This window comes from Parasteatoda tepidariorum, chromosome 10 (genome assembly GCF_982258835.1).
Source record: "Parasteatoda tepidariorum strain Cologne lab strain chromosome 10, Ptep-v5.0, whole genome shotgun sequence".
Lineage (NCBI taxonomy): Eukaryota > Metazoa > Arthropoda > Arachnida > Araneae > Theridiidae > Parasteatoda > Parasteatoda tepidariorum.
In genome coordinates, this window is record NC_141764.1 from 11,717,507 (window position 1) to 11,743,775 (window position 26,269).

Here is a 26,269-nt window from a genome sequence, read left to right on the forward strand (position 1 = left end):
AGGTTTTCGTAGTTTTCCTCCTCCATGCAATGCAAATGCGGATTCATTCCATGAAAAACTCCTCCTCGAGCTCAAATTTCACCTAATGCTTGATGTTCCCTTGTGTTCTGTATTGTGTTCAAAATGACAAGGCTAAGGAGTTGAACATTAGTAATCCCCTAAAAATAGGGTCTTCAAATAAAAGGGTTACTTATACAAGTCCCATGCTTCAACCTTGGCTGCGTAGAATGCCTTTCAAAGGCATAATGTAGTTACAGCAGCTACTGCTACGCACCTAGTCATTCAAAACTCGATCGTTAATTTTTTTGAAAACAATTTTTTTTTTATGTTATTGAAGTAAAAGAGTTTTACATAAATACCAAAAACTCTCCCTAGACAGAGCATACGACAAAAATATGAGTTTGAGATACCAAACATTTACAATTAATGTACATATACGCATAGTGTTAGTACGCGGGGGAAAAAAATATTCTGATAAAATAACCGTATTGTATGGCAAAGATATTATTGGGAGAAAAATAATTCTGGTAACTAAACCAAAATATACAGTATTTAAACTATTTATATGGTAACGGTTTGGTAACGGTTATTCTGGTATTCAAAGTTCTTACTATCACTTATTTATTAAAAATACAAAGCCTGAAATTAAAATTAACCAAATAAATTATTTTAATATCATGCACTAAGCTATAAAATTACGAAATTTCACCAGATTTACCAAGTTTTGTCTCTTGATTTTGAAAAGTAATGACCAACAAGAGTAAATGTAAATCATACGTTTTTTTCTGTTTTTTTCTTTCGTAAAAATCAAGTTAACTATATTCAAAATATCCGACAGTTTTCTCCCCTATTTACCATTAAAATATAACTTATACACTGTTATAAAAATCTAAAGACTATTTGGTACTTAGAATTTTACAAAGTAATGAACGAAAAGAGAAAATGTAAATCATACGTTTTCAATACGTTGTAAATCATACATCCGGAAGAGGCAAACATCATTTTATCCATTTCAGTTGTATAATAAGCGTAGTTCTACCCGGAAATTGTAGAAAACTAATAGAATAATACCCGGGAAAGAATAATAATGTAGAATAATACCTTGATATTGTAGAATCAAATTTACGTATCAGGTCTACCCAGTAATCGAGGCATCCAGGTAAGCAAACGAAAGGAGCTTTTTTAATCTAAGTTATAATTTTTATTCATAATTCGTTCTTATAAATTATTTTTATTCATTAGAATAAATATCATAACAAACAATGCTTCACGAAAGGAGTTTTTTTTTATCTAAGTCATAATTTTTATTCATAATTCTCTATTATGAATTATTTTTATTCGTTAGAATAAATATCGTAACAAACAATGAAGGAACTTTTTTATCTACGATGTATTTTTATTCTTAATTCTCTATTATGAATTATTTTAATTCGTTAGAATATATATTTCATAACAAAACAATACTTCACGAAAGGAGCTAATTTTAATCTAGGTAATAATTTTTATTCATAATTCTCTGTTATGAATTTATTTTTATTCGTTAGAATAAATATCATAACAAACGATTCTTCACCAAAAGAGCTATTTTATCTAAGCTATAGTTTTTATTCATAATTCTATGTTAGGAATCATTTTTATTCGTTAGAATAAATATCGTAACAAACAATGCTTCACGAAAGGAGCTTTTGTATCTACGATGTAATTTTTATTCTTAATTCTCTATTATGAATTATTTTAATTCGTTAGAATAAATATCGTAACAAACAATGCTTCACGAAAGGAGCTTTTGTATCTACGATATAATTTTTATTCTTAATTCTCTATTATGAATTATTTTAATTCGTTAGAATAAATATCATAACAAACAATGCCTCTCGAAAGGAGCTTTTTTCTTATCTACGATACAATTTTTATTCATAATTCTCTATTAGGAATCATTTTTATTCGTTAGAATAAATATCGTAACAAACAATGCTTCACGAAAGGAGCTTTTGTATCTACGATATAATTTTTATTCTTAATTCTCTATTATGAATTATTTTAATTCGTTAGAATAAATATCATAACAAACAATGCCTCACGAAAGGAGCTTTTTTCTTATCTGCGATACAATTTTTATTCATAATTCTCTATTAGGAATCATTTTTATTCGTCAGAATAAATATCGTAACAAACAATGCTTCACGAAAGGAGCTTTTGTATCTACGATATAATTTTTATTCTTAATTCTCTATTATGAATTATTTTAATTCGTTAGAATAAATATCATAACAAACAATGCCTCACGAAAGGAGCTTTTTTCTTTTCTAAGCTATAGTTTTTATTCATAATTCTATGTTAGGAATCATTTTTATTCGTTAGAATAAATATCATAACAAACAATGCCTCACGAAAAAAGCTTTTTTCTTATCTACGATACAATTTTTATTCATAATTCTCTATTAGGAATCATTTTTATTCGTTAGAATAAATATCTTAACAAACAATGCTTCACGAAAGGAGCGTTTGTATCTACGATATAATTTTTATTCTTAATTCTCTATTATGAATTATTTTCATTCGTTAGAATAAATATCATAACAAACAATGCCTCACGAAAGGAGCTTTTTTCTTATCTACGATACAATTTTAATTCATAATTCTCTATTGGGAATCATTTTAATTCGTTAGAATAAATATCATAATGCATAAAAAGCAATCTCTTCTGGAGTTTGATTGACAGACACATTTAATATGCTGTGTAGAAATATATTGTTACGCCGGCTGGTTGTTGATAGATTGAATAAAGAAACTTAACGTTAGGAATTTAATTAAGAGATTCTCACAGAATAACTCCCTATTGTATCGGAAAGAACTAGTTCCGGAAAAAATTAAAATTGAGAAAACTGTTACGAACATTTCGAAACATTTGATGACTATAAACTATTCATTCCGTCATATCTCATTGAATGCTTTTCTAGTTTTTAAGAATTTTTAAATGGTGAGTGACAGCTGGGGAGAATTTTTCTGTAAGAGTTTTTGACAAAAGATATGTTCAACTACATCGCCGTTACTTATCTTTATAAGAAACCACTCCACTCAAGAAATGAATGAGACATTTGTCTTGATATTTTGACTCCTTAATACTCAGATATGTATACTTAACGAGTTTGCTACATTCAATGGCCAAATCATTCGACACAATATTAGATTCTATGTAAAATCTTAATTATCAGGTGATACTTTACAGCTTTATTGTTTTTACGGGATTGAAACCGGGTTGCACTAGTTTACGTTCGTGTATCAATTGGTTAAATTAGAATGAATTAAACGATATATATACCAGATAAATATATGGTTACCAGATAAATATATGGAATATTTATGATATCAGGTATTATATTAGTATATTATAATAATTACACCAAATTATTAGACGCACTGTAGTTTTTTTAATAATTGCATGTTCTGCACGAGTTTATATGCAATACTATTATATTTAAACATACATGTAATGGGTTTTTATTCAGGAGATTTTTTACATACTTCCTATTTGAATTTATTTTTAGCGTATTGCAATGCAATGTTAACCAATTGATACACGAACGTAAACAAGTGCAAACCGGTTTCAGCTGAGTGAAAACTATAAAGCTGTATAGTATCATTTGATAATTTAAATTTTGTGGAATCTTATAGTGCGTCAAATAATGTTTCCAGGGAGTGTAGATAGTAATTTTCATGTTTTAGGTTAGGTTGGCAATTTTTTAAAACGATATGAACTTTTTACTGTATTATATTTGGGAATAATCAATGATAATAATATGTAAATTTTAGCGTCATTAATTGCAGTGATGATTTTATGCGAATTTTTATATGGAATTAGAGTCTCGTCCTGTGCGTACTTAAACTTTCGATGCGTTCACTATTTACCAGCTCTAAAATTAAAAACAATCTTTTTTATAATGACCGTGCAATTTATATATTTTTAACCATTTTAAATTCTTTCACGATCTTGCATTATTTAACAAGTGGAAATTTAATATTTTAATAAAATTTCCTACTGTTTTATAATCTCCTCTGAAAAAAAGAACTATTTTTATGAAACAAACAAAAAATTACTCTGGTTTAAAATATTTAAATTTTTCAATATTTTGTCTTTTAAATTTTTGAAGCTTTTTTATTTGATTAATCATGTTTCATAATTAAGCTCATTCAGCACATTGTACACTTAAAATAGATGCTTTATCTTCTTTAAAAGCTTCCATTTTCATCAACACTTTTTCATATTAATTAAAAAATATTTATCTTCTAATATAACAGAAAATAATAATCTACAGTAACTTTTTTTTAAAAGGCACATCAACACTTTTTTTCTCTTTCGCTAAAAATAATCTTTTGAAACCTCTTGCGATTATTGATTGATACTGTCGCTAGAATTCGTAGATCATCCCAATTAAGTTCCCTACAGCAAACGAAACTAAATCCAAACATAAATAAATCCAAACATAAGAGTTGAAGCAGAAGAAAGTATCGCAATTGTCAAATCTCTCCTCGGCTTCTTTTAAGAGACATTGGAAACCATTTATTTAAGCTTTTGTCAAATTGTTATTTTCGATTGAAAGACGAGGAATTGAAAGAGTTTATTATAACATAAATGTTAAATGATTCTCTTTTTATGAAAGGTTCCACCCCTGTCATTGATTTCTTGCTTCATGAGTTAAAGTACACCATCTGAATAAACTATATTGCATACCAGAGAATAAAAATATTAAAGGTGCCTTTGAGCGATAATTGTTACAAATAAAAGTTTATCAAAGCTATTAAAAACTTAAAAAATGAATATAAAAAAAAAGTTGTGGTCACCTTAATACGTTCACTGGTTCATTGCTCATATGTTTTTTCTTTCTGGAATGACTCCATTAAATGCCACAACATTTCAAATCATGAGTTGCATAAACTGTCTCAATGGATGTTTGTTGTCGGATTTATATTCAAATCCTGTCTACTTACGTGTTTAAAGACGTCTTAAAATACTTTTTCATCTTCAGCATTCATATTTAGATTAAAATCACCGTCAAGCCAGTCATTATACGTTAATATTGAAAAAAAATATAAAAATAATTTAAATCGTTATTATGTTAATGCATTAAGAATGCCTGCTTGTGAAAATAGAACCAGCAGTGGTTGCCATAGCAACGCATGTTCACTGTTTACTATTACTCTTGAACACTGTTGAAAAGTAAGTGGACGCCATCAAATTCAAACCAAGACCCATTTTTCCGCAGTGTAAAATGTTGAAAATTTTTAGTTTACTTGGCAGATTATCTTTACTTGACAGAGAGTATTTAAATTAAGATTGAACATTCAAAACAAACTCTTATGGACAAACTTCATTGGAAGTATAATAATATTTTTACTCAAATAATAAATTGCAATGTGTAATTAATTTTAGTAACAAAATAAAGCTACCAGACTAAAACTATTGTGGAAATCAATTGCAGTGGCACCTCTCTATAAGAAAAACAATGAGATCTTCTTGGAAAATTTAGTCATATGAAGATTAGAGATTTTTCGAGTTACACTCTGAGAATTTTCTGTAACATTAATAGAATTGATCATTAATTGGTGAGCTTATGACATAAAGTTTTCTAACTCAATTCTGTGAACTCTTCCAGATGGTGATTGCAGCAAAAAAGCTTTTGAGATCATAATGTTAAATTACAGGCAGAGGGCTGCATTTTTACTAAGAAAACAGTTACGGACAAACCTTTTATTTGTATGGACATATTAACTTTATGGACTATTTTCGCAGTCAGTGAATTGGAAAACTTTTTACAGATCGCTGACTGTAATCTAGCTACAATATTTTTAGAGTGTATTTTAAATATTATGAAATTTTTAGTGGGTGTAATAAGTTCAAATGTATGCTTTTTATTTCTTAAAAAAAGTAAAGCTAATACATATATTAAGTTAATTTTATTTCAGCATTTAAAATGCTAGAAAATGGAGACAATTTATTAATTTCGTGAAATATAAGCACTACTTAGTACTAACGTTTGTTTTACATGAAATTTTTGTAGATTCCCTACCAATGCCTTCCAGCAAATTTTCGTGTGGAAAATTCATTTTACGTAAATGCTTTTTAAAGATCAAAATATTTCAACAGATGGCGCAGCAAGCAATAAAAGCAACTTAAGATCACGAAGCAAAAAAAAAAAGCAACTGAAAATCTCTTAAGAATATTTCCAAATTGCTCAGTGAATGAAAAATTATATTGCACGTCTTAAAAATGTTCACCGACAGTCGCGAATGGTAATCAGAGAACAAAATTTTTATGCATCAAAACGTGACGAAGAAAGCAATACAAGAGACTTACAGTGCTTCTTATGAAACAATTCTTGAGCTAAAGGCCAGAAATTCAGCAAAAAAGAGAAAAAAAATACTATGTGAACTGTAATTTTTCAACAACTGTTTTTTCAAGCTATAGCTGTTTTTTTTTTCAATATAAATTTTCAGAAAACTGTCTGTCTAATTTGAAACACTATATTAACCATGAACTTCTAACGGCTCAAAGAACTTTTTCAACTGTAACTGTTTTCCTGTAATACTCTTGTTAACTAGGAATACTCTATTTATAATTGGTGAACAATACGTATCACCCTGTATAGATAGTGAAATTGAATAGTACTATACGAAAAAAAGAAAACTATCCAAAAGTTTTAGCAATAGAAAGAAACAGTGACGATCAGCAGTAGAATTAACTTAATATAATCCAGGACAACTCATTGCGAAAAACTGTTAAGGGAGAACGAATTGCCCTTATTCATCGCGTTTATTTAAAGCAATGTTTGACTAAAAGTGTTGCTAAAGTGCAACAAAAGAAGTCATTCATAATTATAGCACAAATCTAATCAATAGGACAGTTCGGTGACATGGTGCCGCCATTAATCGATACAGATTGTTTACTCCCAAAGCTCTTGAAGCCAAAAGATAATTATAGATCGATGGAACTGAAGCTCTCATTTATTTACAAGTCTGATAGAGATGGATAGATTAATTATGCAAAGTATCTAAGAGCAACGACTTTGCAAAAAAGTGAAACTTCCAATAATGACAGAGATATTTTTAAAAAATAAATGTATCCTTATAAAGAAATATTAAATAATAATAAATGTACTTATGTATAATTTTATTAAAAACAGTTTGTGATAATAAGGATAAAATTTCTTAACAAAAAAAACACAATTATACAAATTTGTTTATTAAATTATTATTAGTTTATATTTCTTCTTCTCCTTATTATATATAAATATATATATATATATATATATATATATATATATATATATATATATATATATATATATATATATATATATATATATATATATATATATATATATATATATATATATATATATATATATATATATATATATATATATATATATATATATATATATATATATATATATATATATATATATATATATATATTTATATATATATATATATATATATATATATATATATATATATATATATATATAAAACAAGTCAAGAATACTACAGCCACCGTGCTACATACGAATCTCGAGCCAATCTATAAATAATTCCTTATAAAAATTTATGAGTACTCAATTTACTGTATTTTCCGATGACAACTATTGTGTTGATGAATTATTGAATGTCCAAATCTTTATTTGGCCGATACTTTCTTCGCATTTAAGGTCCGCTACTCAGCGATGTTTGTTCAAGTAGTTGAGCAGATCGAATTTTATGGGATCATGCATGTAAAAAACTGAAAAACACCTTTTTTCATTATTTATAAAAGAAAGAAAATAATACAATATTTTGATTGTTCCAACTGTTTTTAATGTTTTTTTTTTGGATGAAGCCTTGATTAAATTAGTCTGAAGGCAGTAGGTTATTTTGAATTTCTTTTGTCTACGAAATAAATAAAGGTTCTGATCATAATTTAAATATATGAAATTCAATCTTTTATATAACATATCTTAAATTACAGTATGTAAATTATTATATCTATGTAAATTTGATTAGGACAGCAGTGGCCCATTGAATTGAACGCTCTCCTCCAAACGAGGTGATGCAGGTTCGAATCCCAGCATTGGCTGGTCGATACGACTTCTGCTTATGGCTCGCTGTTGTAGTTGTTGCTGTTGAAGCTAATTTACGTCGCACTAGAACTGCCCAATGGGCTATTGGTGACGATCTGGGAAACATCCCTGAGGATGATCCGAAGACACGCCATCACAATTTTGATCCTCTGCAGAGGGGATGGCACCCCCGCTTCTGTAGCCCAACGACCTGCAAGCGAAGTCGAGCACTTTACGGTAGAACAGCTTAACGAGGACCAATACCGCATACCCTCGGTCCCTACGCAGAATAATCCAAGTGGTCACCCACCCGCACACTAACCGCAGCCAGTGATGCTTGACTTCGGTGATCTGCTGGGAACCGTGTCTTAACGATCAGTCCACTGCGGGACGCTTATATCGCTGACATGAAATTTCCTTATGGGTTAGAAACCCGTGGGACTAACTGTGGAAATATTTGCGTTGGTTAATATGATATACCATGTTAAATGATTCATGAGAACGAGAGTTCAAATGTAGCCTGTCTATGGTTTCCCGTGTAGTAAATGACGAATGACGCACGTTAAATCCGTCAAGTCACAAAGTCCTCTTTATTCCCATAGTAAATTATACCCCTGAGGGTACTGAATTGGAGATTGATCGTTCTCTGAATTCAAATCAAAATTACGATCTATGGATGAACGAATGGATGTATGAGTGGATCCGCCCTACAAACGGGTGTGACGTATAGGTGTTTCAAAAATCAATTTTTGGTCATAGATGGTGCCACTGGAAAACATGCTACTATTTAGTCTCAGTTAATTAGGAAATGCGAGATAAAAAATTTCTAAAAGATGCATATGTCAACTACTAAATTCTACATAGGGGAGAGGGGGGCACATGTGAACAAATTTTTTTATTTCTTCACTTTTCGAAAAATATCATCAATTTTTCATAGTAAAAAAGTTCATATGTTTAAATAGTATTTTCTTTGTCTTGTGGAATTTTTTGAGATTTTTCAATAAAATATTTCTTTACTTTATAATATTTTAGAAAAATGACTTCAATTGTTCACATGTGCCCCTATTGGGGGCACATGTCAACAGGCCTGAGGCACATATGAACAAGATTAAAAACACAAAGCAATCATCATATTTCAAAGAAAAAAAATCTTTAATATAACAGATATAGATACGCATTATACTGAGGGGGTTGCAGCTTACTATGTGAATTTAAATTGTACAACAGTACTGTTAATAAGAAAATAATTTTTCAGCTGTACAATAATTTATCCGTAATTGGGTTTTTCGCAACTTCATGTTCCACGGGTGTTGTAATGGGCCTTTTTCTTTCTTCTCTAATACTCTTTCATGCTTTTTTTTCATTTTTTCTATCTTTTCATTTGTAGCTTTAACAATTCTATTTTCTCAGGTGTATCAGTTAATATGCGTGATGCGCGATCAACCATTTAATAAAAAAAAATTTTTTTTAAAGGAAAAATTAATAAATTAATTATGGAAAATTAAATAATGATAATTTTAAATGCATACATATTTTTTAAACTTATAATATCATGAGGATAATAATCTTAATACTATGTAGGGGCACTTGTGAACTGTTCACATCTGCCCCAGATGTTTTGTTCACAAGTGCCCCCATCATCCTTCTTAAACCTAACTTGAAAAATAATGAGCTTTTAATTGAGTAAAAAAAAAGAATAATTGTCATAAACTTACCTGAATGTTCATATAATGATCTGCAATAGTTAATTTTAGTTTATTAGTTGATTTATATTATGCTTTCACTTGGAGAAGCGAGTGATTATAATATATGCAACACCAGCTGATACAAAGAAATTGTCAGAATAGACCAACAAAATGTCTCATTGCTCCGAAAGTTTTTCAGAGAGGTAGGACTAGTACTGCCATCAATTGAAAATTTTTCGAGATTTTTTATTTCAAATCATATTTGTAAAACATACCATGTTCACATGTGCCCCCTGTTCACATGTGCCCCCCTCTCCCCTACCTAGTATTTGTAAAATTAAATAATTATGTAACGCAAATACGATTTTAATCTGTATTCAGTTTATTAGCAAACTCTAGAAAAAAATCCAAATAGAAGCATATCACAACCACCAAAACCAATCTTACTAGTTTTTGTGAAACTGCAGTTTCATGCTACCTAAAAAATTTCAATTTATTTTTCAGATTTTTTTTTCTGAATGTGGGATAAAAACCTTGGTGGAAGAATATCATAACTGGCAAAAACGTTTAGAACCATTTCTTGTAAAAGAACAGCTACATGTTATCCAAGAGATTTCCATTTAGTTTTAGATTATCTTAGCGAAGAATAAATATTAATCAAATGCATGGCGAACAATAACTCCTGTATAATTTTTGTGAAACTACTACTTCAGGCAACCAAACGAGCCCTAGTCATTATTCGTAGAGACTAAGTGAGCGAAATAATGTTTATAAAGACAAAAGGTTGTGTAAATATTTACTGAGGTCCATCACCGTTAGATTTATTCAGAGCAATAACGGATGTCTAAATAATGTATTAAAGAAAAGTGCAACTTAGGACGAGAGAAAGTTTGGATACAATGAATTCAGCAGGGGGAAAAAATTCCAGTAAAATTACCTTACTCTATAGTAATGCTATTTCTAGCAACAACAAAAAAAGAAGAAAGCTTTTTTCTGTTTTATAAAACCAAAATATATGTTCAGTCTTTCTAGTGTTAAATCATATTTAATGCTTGAGAGATTGAAACTTAGTATGTAGTACCTATATTGCCCAAAAGCAGTCAAAATGATTGGATTGTGAAAGAATAACTAATGTGTGAAGAAATTTGGTTAAAATTACTTTTTATTATTTTTCACATTATTTACAGTTTTGTAACAAGTTATTAGTAAATATTAACAATAGAAAAAAGTATATGTTGTACAAAAAGTCACAAAATTCTAAGAAATTGTGTCATTATATATACTTCATTGTTTATCCAATTGAAATTAAAGAGTAGTCAAAATAACCTCCTTGGGCAATCTAGTGTTAAACCTTTCGTTAGGTAATTTTCTCGTTCATATGGTAACAGTTCACTGGATGTTCTGGTTTTTCAAAAATATCACCAACAACTCATTTCGCAAAAATACAAAACTGAAAAATAATTTTACCCGAATAAAATGCTTTTATTCTATGCTCTAAGGTAAAATGATAAATTTGCTAAATTTTACCACATTTAACAAATTTTATCACATATCATAAATATATTTTATTGTCACTTTTTCCAAAATCATTACCAAAGGGTTTAGGTAAAAATTTTCCAGCTTCTTGGTGGTCCCATAAAGCCAGGAACACGGTAAATCTTACCACATTCTGGCAGTTCTAACCATACTTTTTTTCACAGTGAGATTCCTCCTCCCTTAAAGATATTCCTATATGTCACCCCATCCATTTAAAATTTATCCATTTCGAATTTAAAGCAGTGCTGTACGGTTCCTTTGTGCTCCCTATAATAAGATTTTAACGGCATTCCAAATAATATAGTTAGAAACCCTTGAATAGGTATTGAATAAGTTCAATACTTGCTCCTATTGGTTCTTTTATTCAATTGCTAAATCTTCTAAACACGGATTTGAATAAATTGCTTAAGATTTACAAGTAATGATTTTAACGATCAAACATGCATATTTGATATGGAGAAAAGCAAATGAATTGGAGATTTGAATAACACTGGAGACAAAATTTAAATATTTTTATTCAAATTTCTTTTTCCTGATATCAATAGTATAAAAATATAGCTGCAATTATTTTTGATGAAATGTGAAGAACAGATTTCTGAATACTCTTATGATCAAATGCAAATAAGAAAAATAAATAAAGCTGGTTAAAGCAGTAAGTTCAGTCTGGAGGAATATAAGGTTTTCTATGAACTTAACACATTTTAGTTGATCCTACTTTGGCGCATCTTTCTTGGCTTTTTGCAGACCAGTGACAGGCATTTCATTGAATAAATGACTAAGACTATAGAATAAACGGTTTTGTTCGGCATTAACATTCCAAAATAATAAAACATTTTATAAAACAGAAATTTCACAGAACTACGGTCATAAATAGAAGATTTTCCTCATTACCATCCTTTTAAAAATTGTTGATAAAAAGTCAATTTTATAAAACGAAGTCAAAAATATATAAGATATTTATGTATAAAAATATAAATAAAAATATATTACGATTAAATTGACGAATTCTGATGAATTGATACAAATACAAACTCCTTTAAAAGTGGAATTAAAAGCCTTTATAACTACTTTTCTTTAATGTAATTGTAAGAAACTAATAGTCAACTAAATTCTGTTCTAACAATAACCTCCAAATCACGTATGAAGATCAAAATCAATTAACAAAATATGAAGGATCAGTATCGTGATCAGCAAATCTAAAGGGAACATAACATCTGTAATTGTTTATTAGATGACGAAACATAGATGAAATAATAATTACTCTTCATCAGTTTGTATTTTTATTTTACATATTAGTGTAACATGAAAAAAAAAAAGAAAAAGGTTAATACTTAACGAAACAACAAGTGTGAACAAAATATGATGCACCGTTATCGAAGACAGTGACATTAAAAGTAGGTTTAAATGCATGAAAACCTGTATTTTGTGAATGAATACGAAAAGGAAGAAACGAGATTATTATAAATGTTTACCAGTTTTTCCTTAAAAAATAAATTCAGTTTAATGTTCTTAATTCCATCTTCCATTTAAACGATTTCGTTAAAAATACATCGAATTTTGCTTTAGTTTATATTTTTGTTGAAAATAAAAACTAACTGTTGTAGGGGAAGGGAAATTAATAGTGACACATTAATATTTAATCCCTTTCTTCAAAATTAAATCTGAAGGTTTTATCCTCAAAATTACCTATAAAAATAGTTTAAAAAAAGACATTTGTTTTCTGATATCAAAGAAAATATCTCTTCAGAAGCATTGTCTTTAAAAACCAATTTATATGTTTTTTTACAGCTTAAATATCACCCAGTTAAAATTGAAAGCGTATTTTATTATTTACTTTAGAAAAATGCATCGTTTATCTTGTAAATGATTGTAAGATTTAAGGTTGTGCTTGTGGAATAGCGTATAATACTTCAAAATTTCCATTTTCAGGTTTTACGTTACTTTACGGATTACCAAAATGATCAGGATAAAAGATAAAAGTTCTTCCAAGACCAGAAATATTTAAATAAAACATGAGAAAAATAAAAATCACTTTAATCTAAATTACATATTTCCATTTACAGTGCATAATCTTAGTATATATACAGGTTTTATTTTTTAAATTAAACTAAAGAAATTTACTACAAATATTTCATATTTTTTTTAAATAACAAAACAACGTATTTCTTTTGTTTAGAATTAAAACCAAATCTTTTGTGTGTAAGTTGATTCGTAGGAAAAATTTTAATTTAAAAGCAATGATTCGAAATTGAAATAATTGGAAAGCTTATCCTTTATAGTAAACAATTTCTGAAGGAATATTTATTCTTTTCTTGCTATAAATATAAAAAATTAATATTTAAAAAAAAATAGATTTTTTTAACTCTGTTTTATTTTTATATAATTCCATTTCACATTTTGTTGTAAACAAATTTCCCACATATCTTTTTAATTCATTAAAGGCTTGAAGTGTGGGAGCATATTTTTTCCTGAATTAATAGTTCTAAACTGACCATCCAGAACCAGGTATGGCTTTGAGATAGACATTTCCATTTTTAAATTTGACTTACTCATCAGGAGCTCTTCTTATAGCTATAGCATCCTCTCCATGCACAGCACAGAGACCACGAGCAACTTTTGCTGTCTTAGAGCCTTGATTAAGAGCTAAGAGAATGTGGTGTTGAAAATGTACATTTTTTTCGAATTGGCATTCCATTTTAATTATAAAAATTTTTTCCTATCGTCGATGAGCTTTTCATTCAGGACACAACATGATATGCGTGTTTAAGAAAATGGACAAAGTAGAAATAGCGTGTTCATGAAAATGAACCCTGCATGGAATTCGTGTTTAAGAAAACGGACACAATTCAAAAACGTATTTGTGAAAATGGACACTGCTTGAAATGCGTGCTTACGAAAACTGATATAGTTCAAATAGCGTGTTTATGAAAATTAACCCTGCTTGAAATTCGCGTTTAAGAAAACTGACACAGTTTAAATAGCGTGTTTTTGAAAGTGAACCCAGCTTGAAATGCGTGTTTCAGAAAACTGACACAGCTCAAATAGCGTGTTTACGAAAATGAACAATTCCTTTTTTAAAAAAAAACTTTTGAATACAAATGAATTCATTTGATGGCGTCTGTGTACTTAAACCACTGATTATATATGTTTTAAAATTAGCTTTTTTAAAATAATATACAAATCTCAAAAATATAATAGTTCTTCTGACAAGGTTATAACGGATCTTATAAATTTATAATAGAGATATTAAACTGACGTTGTTCGATGTTAGGTATTTTTGAAACCACTCAATCGTTTAGTGTTCTGAAAATTAATATCTTAGAATATCTCTTAAAACTAGAGGTACCTTAAATCTAAAATATACTCAGTCAGCCTGACCGGATTTTTTTATAATTGTCGTTGAACAGCCGATCCAATTTTGAGTTTATTACTACCAATATTCAACTCCGCCTTCTAATTTCCTTGCCGTCAAGTTAACCAGGAGAGGTTTTCGATCCACGTAATGCAAATGCATGTTAGTTCCTTCAAAAAGTCCTCCACGAAGGCAAATTTCCATGACCAATTCTTGATACAAAAGCTGCATAATGATTAAGCTTAGCTTTAAAGTAGTAAAGAAAAGTAAGTTCGGAATTCGTTGCTTAGTTGATAAATTTGGGTTTAACATTGAACAGGTGAAATTTTTACCTTGTTGATTTTCATAAACACGCATTTTGAGTCTTGCTCATTTTTCCAAATACACATTTCGAGCTGTGTCCATTTCCCGAAACATGAATTTCGAGTTGTGACCAGTTTCTAAAACACGCATTACGAGTTTTGTCGATTTTTTCAGGCACGCATTACCAGTTGCATCCAGTTTCTTAAACATGCTTTTAGTTCTGTGTCCAGAATAATAAGCTCTTCGACGAGATGTTAATTCGATTAAGAAATAATGTATCCTGATAAAATAAAATATACTGTTTCAAACGATCTACAACATTATGCCAAAACATGCAATGACATGCGGAATTTTAAAATTGAAAGAAACGATTTGCACCAACCTAATATTTCAAGACAATTGTAAACATAGGGAAAATTATTGAAAATGACAGAAAATTGGGTCGGCTTTTCAACGACGGTTATAAAATAAAAAAATTAAATAAAAGAAAGAGAAAATAAATAAATAAGAAACATTATTTTATCAATTAAATGTTTCTTTTTATTTGTCAGATAAACATGACGGCTTGAAAATTGCTCATGTTAACATTGATGACGTCTTTAGAGATCATCAAACATCATTATAAACATCAGCAACATTATTTAATTTCTTATTTAGGTTATAAAATAAAGGCGCAGATTAAGAACAAATTATATGAACTCAAAATCTAACCTTTTCGGTCTTTCTGTTAACGTGTATATGTAATAAGAATAAAGTTATCAGTTATTTACTTCCGTTATTAAATACAGTCAAATCCCGCTATAGTGAACATGGTTTATAGTGAACTCCCGGATATAGTGAACGAAACGTTCGGTCCCGTGCCTTGCTATACACGTATAATGTTATTTTTTGTGGACCAAAAAAGTGAGGAAGTTGGATATAATGAACTTTTTTCTGTCTTCGACAGATTTTTTTCTTCATTTTTTTGTAATAATTTTGAAATTTTTACTTAAAAATAAATACATATACCGATTTTTAAAACCATCTAGAGAGGGAAATTTAGCGATAAGCTTCTTTCATCTCATTTTCCCATCCCTAAACAAACCGAGCAGATATTTTCAGCCCAGGCAGATAATGCACCTGTAAGGTGTCCATGGGATAAATATGCATCTTCTGTTTGATGGAATGAGTAAATTATTCATTATTGGTCAAAGGGTTGGACACTAATATGTGTTGATAAGGCCCTCATTTCAACTCCTCTTTGCTCTCAATTCAGTTAAAAAAAAGCCTGCAAACAAGTGTCTCAAATTTGACTATGGCGAGCAGTAAAAGTAAAACGCTCTCCATTGATGATAAAATGGGCACAATCAGAAAAATTGAAAATGAATGCAATTAAGCTGATATTTGCAGGGAATATAAACTATACAAATCTGCAGTTTGTAGCATATGGAAAAATAGGAAATTAACGGATATAGTGAACTCCCGGTTATAGTGAACCAAAATTTCGGTCCTTTGAAGGTTCACTATAGCGGGGTTTGACTGTATTAACCGGAAATGACGTTAGAAAGTTGATTAAACTCCTTCTATTTGCGTAATTTATAACTCGAATGTCTTATTCAAACACCCAAACACACCGTGCATCATATTTTCTTTTTCTTTCTCTCCTCCTATATATATATATATATATATATATATATATATATATATATATATATATATATATATATATATATATATATATATATATATATATATATATATATATATATATATATATATATATATATATATATATATATATATATATATATATATATATATATATATATATATATATACATATATACATATATATATATATATATATATATATATATATATATATATATATATATATATATATATATATACATATATACATATATATATATATATATACATATATATATATATATATATATATATATATATATATATATATGTATATATATATATATATATGTATATATATATATATATATATACATATACATATATATATATATATATATATATATATATATATATATATATATATATATATATATATATATATATATATATATATATATATATATATATATATATATATATATATATATATATATATATCCGAAGTTGTAAAAATAAATGCAGTTTTCTGCCACTTGCATTTCTCAAATATCCATACGTGTTACATAATTTATGGTGCTCATATTTTAAGATACATCCTGAATTGCTTATTAAATTTTCGTTCGTAAAAGTAGCTTTGCGTCATAGAGAGTAATGTTAATGTTTACAAGACGCGATCAGACATTGGTATTAGAAAATGTTTACAGATGGGTAAAATGGATAGCAGGTGTTGCGATAGACAATATTTTTAAAGTAAATACAATTTTCCGTCTAGCTTATTTATTGGCGCATTAAAAATATTTAAGAGAACGTCGTTTGTTTCAGAGGTTTGTTACAGAGTACTTCATATAATATTGAACTTAAATATGCGACACTATTTAGATGATAAATCAGTTCGTACGATAATGTTTTTTTTTCTTTTTAATTACCTGGATATTAGAAAAAAAATGTTTCAAATTAGATTATCGATTATTCAGCTCGCAACTTTTGCTGTATTTCAAATTTATGTCGTTTAAAAAACAAATATATTACTCGATGTAAATCATTAAATAGGGGAGAGTGGGGTCAATTGTAACATTTTTTACTTAACTATTTTTAACTAACAAAAAATCCAATATATTATTAGTATTAATTGACAGACGAGTAAAGTAGACTATCCTCTACTAGAAAAAAAAAATACCTGATTTTAAATATTATTATATTAATTATTAACAATTTTTGACAGTCGTGCAGTTGTTACAATTGTCCCCACTTACGGAGTCAATTGTAACAGTTCATAAATTCAACTAAAACATAGTTAATTATACATATTATCGTAGTTGTGATATATTTTTTTATTGATCAAAATAGTAGTGATATTTTAGGAGTAAAAATAATAATGAGCAGAAACCTAAAGGGTTAAACTTTTAACTTTAAGGGGTTAAAAATTTTAATTTATGCTGTGAAAGGTGACAAATAAAATAATGCACATGCAACATAATATAAATGATATAGGAAACTATTGGTGGTTCTTAAAGAGTTAAGTAATGGTTTGTAAACATAAGATTATTTATTTTCAGCTGTTACAATCGTCCCTTTACTTATTGTTACAATTGTCCCCAAGACGCCATTTCAGCTTCATTTGTTAAAAACAATGCTAGTTAATTAACAAAACTAATCTTTTTTTTTTATTGAAATGTTAATTAAAGTGTCCACTTACATATTCGGTTACTAATTTTTATTTGCTTAAACAAAATTACTTTGTTACAATATAATATTCTAATACCAAAAAAAGTACTTGCATGGCGTGAAAATATCTTTTGTGATGTAACTCTTTCAAAAGTACATAAAAATGGTTGCCATCAGGGGTGTACATGTAGATTTATTAAATACACCTTGTGCGCCACCTAGGAACCAAATCTAGAACCCGACACTCGAAATTTTTGCTCTGTTACAATCGTACCCTGTTACAATTGACCCCACTCTGCCCTACTAAAAACAATTCAGCATTAGCATGGCTTTAAATTGTTAATTGTTAATACTAAAGCACAAAATTATTTTATTTTATAACCGTCATTGAACAACCGACCCAACTTTTTGGGCTTGCGACTGCTAATGTTCAACTCTGTAGCCTTGTCATTTTGAACCCGATCCAATAAGAAATATTTCATTGCGTATATGACAAGGGAGCTCCTGGATCAAGTATTGGGAGAAATTTGCCTTCGTGCAGTACTTTTTTGATGGAACTAACCAACACCTCCTAGATAAGAACAGGCCTCAGCACGGGTTACCATAAATATCCTTTAGTAGTCCAAACGTAATGAAATATTTCTTATTTTTCATCTACTGCGCAGTTAACTTCATTTGATGGGACTACTAAATTCATCGTTGCTGAGGCCTTCCTTCTTCTAGGAGGTGTTGAACTAACCCGCATTTGCGTTACACGGAGAGAAAAATCACCAAAACCTCCCACGGGTAGCCTGACGGCAAGGGGACTCTAACCCATGATCCGTCTACCATTGAGCCTATTTCACGTCAGCACTGTGGTCGGTGCAAACCGGATGAGGATTCGTTTCGACCACCCATCGCGGGGGATTCGAGCCCAGTTCACCTAATCGGAGGACGAACACTCTATCCCCTAAACCAGTGTTTCCCAACCTTTTTTGTACCATGCCCCACCTAAGCCTTTCTAAAATTCTTATGCCCCCCTATGTAACATATACATAATTTTTAATATTAAAAAATCTAATTGTTCACATAAGAAACGTAGGAAATTGTTAGCGAAACAAAGTAAGTAAATTTTCAGAACATACAATGAAAAACTGAAATTCAAATTCGAAATAATTTTAATAAAGATTTTTCTGTAATAATTTAATATTTTAATTAAATGAGATTCTTGCCCTTGATGCTGCTGCACGTAGATTTTATCCTAGGTTCCGATTTGGTTTGCTTCAGCCTCAAGTCTCCCCGTTGTGTTAGATCCAGACGATTTCTTTTTTTTTTACCAATAAAATCATTTACAGCACTCAATCCACATTCAGCTAAATATGAAGAAGGAATCGGTAACAATAGTTTTCTTGCACATTTGATTGAATTTGGGTATTTGTTTTCTGTTTCCTCACGAAACCATGCCATCACTCCTTTCATATTAAATAAAGTTTTAACTGACTCATCGTTTTGCATTTCTGCAAGTTCTTCTTGATATATTTGATATATCAGACAAATCCACTAACATGGACTGCGACATCCATGTTGGAAAATAAATTTGTTTTAAATCAGAATATTTTTCTTTAAAATCAGCAGATAGAATTTTCAGATGATAGACAATAACAAGGAAAGCGGTATCATTTACTTCACATTTTTGGAGCCAATGAAACTGTTCAAAGTTTTTGTTGTTTATATATTTCTGACATAACTCAATAAGGGTAATGAATCCAAATATCTTCGCTTTTACATCAACAAGAGTTTTATTTGTTCCTTGAAGTTTCTTACTTAATATATTCAGTTTTTCAAAGATATTGGCTAAATAACTCACAAATGCTTTACCGTCGACTGTAAACAGATACTTCATTTCAGGTTTGTCGCTTAAAAATTCCCTAAGTCACATAATATTTATTGACCGCAATTATTTAAGAATTTGCTTTTTTCTTTCGATTTTGTCACCGAAATCTCGCATTGCATTCAAATGGCCCAGAGCAAAAGATTTAAACTCATGACGAGTCCATTTTTGAATTGCCCCCCTTTACAATCAAATTGCCCCCAGGTGGGGCGTGGGCCCCACGTTGGGAAACACTGCCCTAAACCATCACGGCTCGAGAGCAGAATTATTAGCGATATCAAAAAAAGATGGAAAAAATCTCACTTTTCAAATATATAGTTAGGTTGGTAAGTACTTAATTTACGTCGCTCTTCAGTTGCACTATGGGCTGTTTCCGACGGTCTAGGAAACATCCCTGAGGATGATCCGTAAACATGCCATCGCAATTTTGATCCTCTACAGAAATGGCTGGCTCCTATGTTTTGGTTGCCCAACAACGTATGCGCGAAGTCGAGCACTTTACGGTAGAACAGTTTAACGGGGAAACATTCCCTGCTTCTTCGGTGCCTACGCTGGCTGAACGAAGCGGTCACCCACCCGCTTACAGACATAAGACACAGTCTTCTTTGTTCAACTCAGTTCTTTTAAGCAATTTCATAATCGCGAGCAATTATAAATGTTTTTTTTTCTCTAGTTCACCAGCTGTACTAAAAAAAATTTTAAAAAAAAATTGCGATTTTAAAAAAAAAAGGTTTAAAAAATCCGACCCGGATCTCTTTAACATGATTTTGTAAACTTAACTTTGCTTTAGAGTGGTTTAATTTTTATTTAGGACACATATATTGTTTAACCTTTTTCCAGTGTCACTCGAATCCAGTTGGGGCAACTACCACGTGCAGTATTTGTGATGCCCGAGTTGAGTTCGTTTCTATTTTAGGAAACTTAATTCACTATTTTCCTATTAGATGGCATTAGTGGTCCTAGTTTTTCACCGATTAAGACTTCAGTAAAGGGAGGGAAATGTGGGTGGAGGTTTTGAAATATATCACACTGTAAAAGATTTGTAAAATTTACGTATTGAAAATCATATTGTTGTGTTTTTATATTATATTATACAAGTTTTATTACATTTAGCTTCAAATTTTATTTTAAATTTGCTCTAATTGAATAAGATGAGTGTGTAATCCATTACTTTTTTATGTGTATGTAAAAATTATTTTATACAGTAGTTAAAATTATAAATTTATATCATATTATATATAGTTTAAAAATTTCATTTTTGTAATAAAAAACCATTTTCAATCTTTTATAATAATATAATGAACAAAATGAAAGAGTCAAAAAAAAATTTCAATTTTTGGTCCATTTTTCTGAAATATATGTCACTGTTAATGAACTTGAAAAGTGTTCAGTAATCTCAAACGGTCCATTTTTTTCCCAGCCTTTTTGAGACGCATCCGGATGTTCAAGATGTGTTCATGCCGTTCAAAGGTCTCACTAAAGAAGAGCTGAGGCACAGCACAGAACTCAGAGCACACGGTCTTCGGGTGATGGGATTCGTCCAAAAAGTCGTCGCACGTCTTGATGAGCCTGAAAAATCTGAACAATTACTCAGAGAACTTGGGAAAAATCACGTGATGTATGGTGCCAAGATAGATTACGTGGATGTAAGTTAAACATTCTATTCAACTAGACATTTAATAATTTAAAATTCCCGCTGTACATGCGGTCCCTGGATGAATTATTAGACGCATTATAAAATTCTATGTAAAATCTTAATTATCAGATGATACTATACAGCATTATTGTTTTTAATGTGACTGAAACTGGTTTGCACTTGCGTATGTTCGAGTATAATTTGGTTAACATTGCAATGCAATACCTTTAAAATAAACACAAATAGGAAGTATATTAAAAATCTCTTGAATAAAAAAACATTACATGTATGTTTAAATACAAAAGTATTGCCAATAAACTCTTGCAAAGCATGCATTTATTAAAACACTACTGCGTGTCTAATATTTTGATTTAATTATTATAATACACTAATATAATACCTGATATAATAATTATTCTATATTTATATAATATATGATCTAATTTATAGAATCATCGAATTTATATTATACATTGTCTCATTTAACCAATTGATACACGAACTTAAACAAGCGCAAACCGGTTTCACTGTACTGTCAGAGACTGTACACTTCCTGTTAACTACAATACCCCATCAAAAATTCCCTAAAGTTTGGCATAAATTAAGACGTAAAAAGAGCGTTAAACAATAAGTTTAAAGTGGAGATTTGGAAGCTTTGAAATGTTATGTTACAATGATAATAAGTTATAGGATTGTTTTTTTTTAACTTTGACAAACAAAATATTGTCTTTTATCAAAAGTGACTATAACAACTGCTTGAATACATATTTTGAGTATGGAAGAATGTATTATATAGAAAAAAACGTACTGAAAATAAAATAAACAGATAAACCTTCAAAAATTGATCTTCTGAAAAATATTTGGAAACATTTAGGAATCCCAGAAAAAAAATGTATGGAAAATTCATAGCCTTGTGACACTTTGACAAGCGTTTCAACTATTTTTTCAGAACAGTAAAAAAATTGGAAACATCAAAGAGACGTTTTGAAATTTTGACAACACATTGTTTTGGAAAATAAATGCTTTGATGCTACAGTGTCTTTTAAAATCAATGTTGCTTTTAGATCAAATTGCATTTTCGTTTCCATTTCTTTTCAAGTGGACCAATCCATTGCTAAGCATTTCATGTTCGAACATGATATTACGTTTCACTGACAGAAATTCGTTATAAGAAGTTTAACAGTTCTAGAAACGCATACTTACAGTATTTTAGATTTTTTTCCTTTCAAAAGAATTCATCATTTGAAGGGAGGAGACGGGGAAGGAATTTTTTTTATAGTTTATAACCGTCGTTAAACAGTCGGCCCAATTTTTTAGGTTTACGACTACTAATGATCAACACCGTACCTTTTAGTTTTGAACCCAATCCAGATGACAATTGAAATCCTGTATCAAGAATTAGGAAAAATTTTGCCTTTATGGACAACATTTTGATGCATCTAACCCGCATTTGCGTTACATGGAGAGGAAAACTGTAAAAACCTCCCACTGCTAGCTAGACAGCAAGGGGACTCTAACCCATGATTCGTCAACCATTTACGTCATCACTGTAATTGGTGAGAGGCGGGTATTGAATTCGTATCAACCAGACATTGCTGGGATTCGAACCCAGATTTCCTCATTGGGAGGTGAATGCTCGATTCCCTTAACCACCACGGTTCGAGGAAAGAAAATTTTATTTTATATCATCGCGTTGAACAGCTGACCTAGTTTTGGGGCTTACGACCACCAATGTTCAACTCCATAGCCTTGTAAGTCTGAACCGATTCAGAAGACAAGGAAACTCCGGGATCAATACCCCCAGAGGTATGATTTGCTATGAGAACATGAGGACTTTGTGACTTGACAGATTTAACATGCATCAGTCACCATTTACTACATGGGAAGTGTTCGGCCGACGGGAATCGAACCCACATCCTCTTGGTCAAGGGAACAATGCCCTGCCAACCAGGCAATCCCAGCCGAGGGGATATAATTGGTCTTGTTTTCCAGTGGTGATACCTAAGGCAGAGAATTCGACTACTGCCCAGCCCGTAAATCACCCGTTTTCAGAAAGGGCCCATTCATACATCCCTTCATCCACGGAATGTAATTTAGAGCTGAACTAGAGAGCAATCAATCTCCTATCCAGTACCCGAAACTCTTTTTAGGCTTGTTCCACGTCGAATTTTGAAAAATAGTAAACCATAATTTTTATCAAAGGCGCACCATGTTTTTATTTATTTTTTATGACAGAATATAATAATCCACGGATTGCAATTTAGAAATATTCCAGAGAGCAATCAATCTCCTATCCAGTACCCCAAACTCATTTTAGGCTTGTTCCACGTCGAATTTTGAAAAATAGTAAACCATAATTTTTATCAAAGGCGCACCATGTTTTTATTTATTTTTTATGACAGAATATAATAATCCACGGATTGCAATTTAGAAATATTCCAGAGAGCAATCAATCTCCTATCCAGTACCCCAAACTCTTTTTAGGCTTGTTCCACGTCGAATTTTGAAAAATAGTAAACCATAATTTTTATCAAAGGCGCACCATGTTTTTATTTATTTTTTATGACAGAATATAATAATCCACGGATTGCAATTTAGAAATATTCCAGAGAGCAATCAATCTCCTATCCAGTACCCCAAACTCTTTTTAGGCTTGTTCCACGTCGAATTTTGAAAAATAGTAAACCATAATTTTTATCAAAGGCGCACCATGTTTTTATTTATTTTTTATGACAGAATATAATAATCCACGGATTGCAATTTAGAAATATTCCAGAGAGCAATCAATCTCCTATCCAGTACCCCAAACTCTTTTTAGGCTTGTTCCACGTCGAATTTTGAAAAATAGTAAACCATAATTTTTATCAAAGGCGCAGCATGTTTTTATTTATTTTTTATGACAGAATATAATAATCCACGGATTGCAATTTAGAAATATTCCAGAGAGCAATCAATCTCCTATCCAGTACCCGAAACTCTTTTTAGGCTTGTTCCACGTCGAATTTTGAAAAATAGTAAACCATAATTTTTATCAAAGGCGCACCATGTTTTTATTTATTTTTTATGACAGAATATAATAATCCACGGATTGCAATTTAGAAATATTCCAGAGAGCAATCAATCTCCTATCCAGTACCCCAAACTCTTTTTAGGCTTGTTCCACGTCGAATTTTGAAAAATAGTAAACCATAATTTTTATCAAAGGCGCACCATGTTTTTATTTATTTTTTATGACAGAATATAATAATCCACGGATTGCAATTTAGAAATATTCCAGAGAGCAATCAATCTCCTATCCAGTACCCCAAACTCTTTTTAGGCTTGTTCCACGTCGAATTTTGAAAAATAGTAAACCATAATTTTTATCAAAGGCGCACCATGTTTTTATTTATTTTTTATGACAGGATATAATAATCCACGGATTGCAATTTAGAAATATTCCAGAGAGCAATCAATCTCCTATCCAGTACCCCAAACTCTTTTTAGGCTTGTTCCACGTCGAATTCTGAAAAATAGTAAACCATAATTTTTATCAAAGGCTTACCATGTTTTTATTTCTTTTTTATGACAAGATATAATAATCCACGGATTGTAATTTAGAACTATTCCAGAGAGCAATCAATCTCCTATCCAGTACCCCAAACTCTTTTTAGGCTTGTTCCACGTCGAATTTTGAAAAATAGTAAACCATAATTTTTATCAAAGGCGTACCATGTTTTTATTTGTTTTTTATGACAAGATATAATAATCCACGGATTGTAATTTAGAACTATTCCAGAGAGCAATCAATCTCCTATCCAGTACCCCAAACTCTTTTTAGGCTTGTTCCACGTCGAATTTTGAAAAATAGTAAACCATAATTTTTATCAAAGGCGTACCATGTTTTTATTTCTTTTTTATGACAGGATATAATAATCCACGGATTGTAATTTAGAACTATTCCAGAGAGCAATCAATCTCCTATCCAGTACCCCAAACTCTTTTTAGGCTTGTTCCACGTCGAATTTTGAAAAATAGTAAACCATAATTTTTATCAAAGGCGTACCATGTTTTTATTTGTTTTTTATGACAAGATATAATAATCCACGGATTGTAATTTAGAACTATTCCAGAGAGCAATCAATCTCCTATCCAGTACCCCAAACTCTTTTTAGGCTTGTTCCACGTCGAATTTTGAAAAATAGTAAACCATAATTTTTATCAAAGGCGTACCATGTTTTTATTTCTTTTTTATGACAGGATATAATAATCCACGGATTGTAATTTAGAACTATTCCAGAGAGCAATCAATCTCCTATCCAGTACCCCAAACTCTTTTTAGGCTTGTTCCACGTCGAAGTTTGAAAAATAGTAAACCATAATTTTTATCAAAGGCAAACCGAATTTTTATTTCTTTTTTATGACAAGATATCATAAATTTTCTGTTTATCTATACGAATTATATGGCAACAGAATACGCCAAATGGCTGTATTAAAAGTGAAGAAAATTACAGA

The 26,269-nt window shown here is 30.1% G+C and overlaps 1 protein-coding gene across 2 annotated transcripts in view; it reads left to right on the plus strand.

The window, feature by feature from the left end:
- Positions 1-26,269, plus strand: part of LOC122270882 (globin C, coelomic-like) — a 59,379-nt gene that overhangs the window by 22,577 nt on the left and 10,533 nt on the right. Inside the window, exon 2 of one of the 2 annotated variants that reach the window (XM_043050061.3) lies at positions 21,560-21,785. In XM_043050061.3, coding sequence (XP_042905995.1) covers positions 21,560-21,785 — 226 coding nt within the window. Of the gene's footprint in view, positions 1-21,559; positions 21,790-26,269 lie in introns of both variants that reach the window. The other variant, XM_071184428.2, reaches the window with a different exon arrangement.